General features: G+C 53.0%; 1 protein-coding gene across 1 annotated transcript in view; it reads left to right on the top strand.

Annotated features, from left to right (window-relative positions):
- Positions 1-3,849: 3,849 nt before the first annotated feature.
- Ncapd2 (non-SMC condensin I complex subunit D2) overlaps positions 3,850-4,512 on the top strand; it is a 17,666-nt gene continuing 17,003 nt past the window's right edge. Inside the window, exon 1 of the mRNA XM_090325180.1 lies at positions 3,850-4,081. Within this exon, the coding sequence (XP_090181306.1) occupies positions 3,850-4,081 (232 nt within the window). The remainder of the gene's footprint in view (positions 4,082-4,512) is intronic.

The raw sequence follows: 4,512 nt of genomic DNA on the forward strand, positions 1-4,512 counted from the left end.
GCTTGCAGGATATCTCTACTTCCTAAATACAAAAAGTGACAAGAATTGGAAATGATTCCTGGGCCAAAAGGAGCTGCCCAGCAACCAGAAGGAGCCAGAATAAGCTTGGATGAGTAACTGCCTTCCACCCAGGCCTTGGGGAATTTCCACAGACACAGTGGCAAGAGAAATAAATTGAGGTCCCAGACAAACAAGAGAGTGCCAAGAAGAACTGAGCGAGAAAGAAGGATGTAAATAAGGGAAATTAAAAAAAATAAAGCCAAACACTCCATTATCTGATTAATAAAGACTCTAAAAAGTGCCAGATGCCAGAGACCTAGAATCCTAGCTGCTTGGGGGCTGAGAAGCAAGGACAGTGCTTTGAAGCCAGTATGGGCAGAAAAGTCTACAAGACTTTTATCTCCAGTAAATCACCCAAAAAGCTCAAGTGGGGCTGTGGCTCCAGTGGCTTCCCCATGGTCCCCAGCGTGTCCTCTAGTGGTACTTCTTGTGCCACCCCAGCACTGAGGAGGCTAAGGCAGGAGGATCAGGACGTTGAGGCCAGCCTGGGTAACATATGGAGACCAGAGAGCCTGACCTGGACCAACTAAATCTTTGCTCTCAGTTGCATCTTCCTGAGCAGATCTTGTAAAGAAGACATGTTCTCAGGAGGGTGAGATCTGAGGGTTGCTGTTTATAGCCAACCTGAGCAGAAAAGTCCAGAAGACTCTTATCTCCAAACTCAGTAAGAAGCTAGAAGTGATGCTGTGACTCAAGTGGTAGAGTTCTAGCCTTTTGAGCAAAAGAAGCAAAGTGACAGAGCCCAGGCCCTGAATTCAAGCCCCAGAACCTGCACAAAAAGAAAGGGAGGTGGAGAGAGAAGAACAGGGGACAGAGGGAAAGAAGGGGAGAGAGAGTGGAGGAGGGAGGGAGAAGGGAAGAATTTATACAGAGAAGAAAGTAAGGAAAGAAAAAGAAGTAAGGAGGGAGGGTGTTGGGGGCGAGTATTGGGGTCATGGACCCGCCTAGGAAATGAGCAATTAGCATGACTTTGGGCTATGTTAATCTCTCCTTGTTTAACGTATTGGAGACTTGATTGCGGTTTTGTATGAATGCAACACCTGGGAGTTTCCTGGTTTTAAGAAAAGTATTTAAGATTGGAACAAAGCCTTAAGCTCACAGCCTTAGGCTACGTTCCTGGGCTGCTGACTTAGGCTGCATATTTTTCTTGTCTTCTTCTTTTCCAAGTCCTCACTCCCTAAATCAGGAATCTCAGTTCTCTGCTGGCTGGCTCCAGCAGGAGGGAGGGAGGGAGGGAAGGAGGGAAAGAAGGTTACATTAGAGTATCACATCACAGAATCTGGAGCATGAATGTTTTGGGGATTCATTTTTTTTTTTTTTGCCAGTTCTGGGGCTTGAACTCAGGGCCTGAGCACTGTCCTTGGACTTTCTCAAGGCTACAGCTCTACCACTTGAGCCACAACACCATTTCTGGCTTTTTTCAATGTATGTGGTACTGTGCATGCTAAGCAAGCACTCTACCAATAGGCCACACTCCCAGCCCCTGGGGATTCAAATTCGAATACTACCTCTGGTTCCTGGTTCCTTTAATGTAAGCAAGCTTACACATGTAGGTTACTCAGAAAGAAATCCACCATGGAGAAAGCAGTCACGCATGTCTGCATTCCCTATTGGGCAATGAACCACTGTTGACGCCAGAGATAAAGATGGCCGTTCCAAATAGGAGAATGGAGAGAGGAAGGGTGGGGTAATTCAGTCGTCATATTCAGTGTTCATATGTGAAGACAGAGCCAGTTATCTCAAGGGCGAGATGGGGAAGAATGGGACAGGATTCACTGTATTTGAAAAGTGACATAGTCAACTGAAACCCCTCGGTACAACTAAAGAGAAATTTTTTTGACCAGTCCTGGGGCTTGATTCTCAAGGATAGAGCTCTACCATTGGAGGCTATTATGTATGTGGTACCAAGGAATTCAACCTGGGTCTTCCTGCATGTTAGCCAAGCACTCTACCACTAGACCACACTCTTTCCCCTAAAGATAATTTTATGAGTATGTGAACTCAAACTGGGGTTTGAACTCAGGGCCTGGGTACTGATCCTTAGCTTCACAGCTCAGACTGGAGCTTTACCATTTACCACTTAAGCCACACCTCCATTTTCCAGCTTTTTGCTAATTGTTGTGCCCTGAGACAGAGTCCCCAAAGAAAACCACTGAGATAGAGGCGTCCGAAATGCAAAAGCAAGGTTTACTACAGGTTACAGGCCAGGCAGGGGACCCGTCCACGCGCACCCCAACGCAGTGAGGCAATGAGGTGGGGGGTGGAGCCATCGGTCAGGGTTTACACAGTCTTTTTAAAGGCAAAAATCACAGGTTTACACCCATCAGGTGGTCGAGTGAGATACTGTCAGAGAGTAGTTTTATGGCTTGGGAAACAAATGCTTTATGATGGTATACGTGCAGTCTAATTTTGACACAAAATAGGTTGGTTCCTGGAGCTTATGGACACCTGTGTGACTAGGGCTCAGAAGTTCCTGTGTGTGCAGCCTCTGGGTCCTTGGGGATTTTTTGAATCAGTTTTTTTTATTCTGCTTACTGAAGGAGAATAGTTTTGGGTCTGGGGGTAGTTATTTTCCATCTCTACACTAATAAATTACGAAGAAGAGTCTCCCAGGCCTTCCTGCCCTGGGTCGGCTTCAAGCTTCCTCAGTCATCAAAGCTCAGGCTCCTAAGTGGATGGGATTACAAGCGTGAGGGTACCTGGTTTTATTGACAATATGTTTTTTTTACTATAATAAAATGCAGTGTGGCCAGCAGCCTCCAGCCTCCCCCCTCAAGGGTGGGGCCTCCCTTATCAAGGATTTCCATGTTGTCATAGACACCAAACAGAGCCTGATTGCTGTTCCAGTGGTCAACCACTCAGGGAGGCCAGATGGTGAGCCTTATGAAGAAGCCCCTCAGGACACCTACGATGGGCGGGAGGGTCCACGGGTGTGTGTGCGGGGAGGGGGAGATGACAGGAGACATCAATCAGAGCTGTCCACACGTGGGGGGTGGGCATCAGTCAATCAGGGCTGTCCATAGGTGGGGAGGGGGGGTGGACATCAGTCAATCAGCTGTCCACAGGCGGGGAGGAGGGGTGGACATCAGTCAATCAGGGCTGTCCACAGGCGGGGGAGGGTGGACATCAGTCAATCAGGGCTGTCCACAGGCAGAGGAGGGTGGACATCAGTCAATCAGGGCTGTACACGGGGGGGGGGGGGGGGGGGGGGGGGGGGGGGACAATCAGTCAATCAGGGCTGTCCACAGGCGGGGGAGGGTGGACATCAGTCAATCAGGGCTGTCCACAGGGGGGGGTGGGGGACAACAGTCAATCAGGGCTGTCCATGGGGGGGGGAGGGGGGGTGAAGGGAGGGGGACATCAGTCAATCAGGGCTGTCCACAGGCGGGGGAGGGTGGACATCAGTCAATCAGGGCTGTCCACAGGCGGGGAGGGGGGTGGACATCAGTCAATCAGGGCTGTCCACAGGCGGGAAGGGGGTGGACATCAGTCAATCAGGGCTGTCCACAGACGGGAAGGGGGTGGACATCAGTCAATCAGGGCTGTCCACAGGCGGGGAGGGGGGTGGACATCAGTCAATCAGGGCTGTCCACAGACCAAGGTGAGAGGGGGAGAACGAAAATCAAGCAGAGCTGTCCGCGGGTGCAGAGGGAGGACGTCAGTCCATCAGAGAGGTTCCCGGGCTGGGGGTCGATCAGCCACAGCGGTCTGGGAACCCGGATCTCGGGGTCCCCTCTCCCCTAAACTAACCCAAGGGCCCCGCGCGCCGCCGAGCACAGCGCCGCTGCCATGGCTGTCGACTCTCAAACGCACACCGAGACGAAGAAGGAGGCGGTGACCACGCGTGGCCTTCAAGGACCCCACAGAGAGGCCAGGTTCCCCCCATCGCGGAGCTCACGGCGACGAAGAGCTGGGGGCCGCCATCTTGAATCCTACCCAGGGGGCATTGCGCAGCCACCGCCGCTGGCAAGTCCCGCCCTGCAAGTTCCGGCCGTCAGGGCGACCTTCGGAGCAATTTCCGGTCTGCCCACCGGAAGTTGGAGCGCGCTGAGAAGAAACTGCCCGTCGGGCGTCAGTAGTGCAATTCATCCGGTCCTTGTTGCTCCAGAGCATGGAGCCGAGTCCCTGCGGTGCCCTGGCTGTTCCTTACGGGGACATGTGGGATGATTTGATGCTCGGAGGAGACGACAGGACCAGACGTCCCTGCGAGGCACCGGCACGGCCTCTTCCGGCGGACCGGACCCGCGGCCGCCGAGGGTGACGAGAGAGGGGGCGGAGCCTAGCGCCGGGCCACGCCCCCTCCCGGGCGCGCGCTCCGGCTGCCGCGCTGTCATTGGCTGGCTCTCCCGGGCAGCGTCGGGATTGGCCAGTTTGCGGGCCGTTGGGGATTTTTTTTTTTTTTTTGAACGCTCCGTGGGTCGTTTTCTTACCCGCGCAGCGGCCGGGCTCAGA

Source organism: Megascapheus bottae, chromosome 37 (assembly GCF_031878675.1).
Source record: "Megascapheus bottae isolate mThoBot1 chromosome 37, mThoBot2.hap1, whole genome shotgun sequence".
NCBI classification, from domain to species: Eukaryota; Metazoa; Chordata; class Mammalia; order Rodentia; family Geomyidae; genus Megascapheus; species Megascapheus bottae.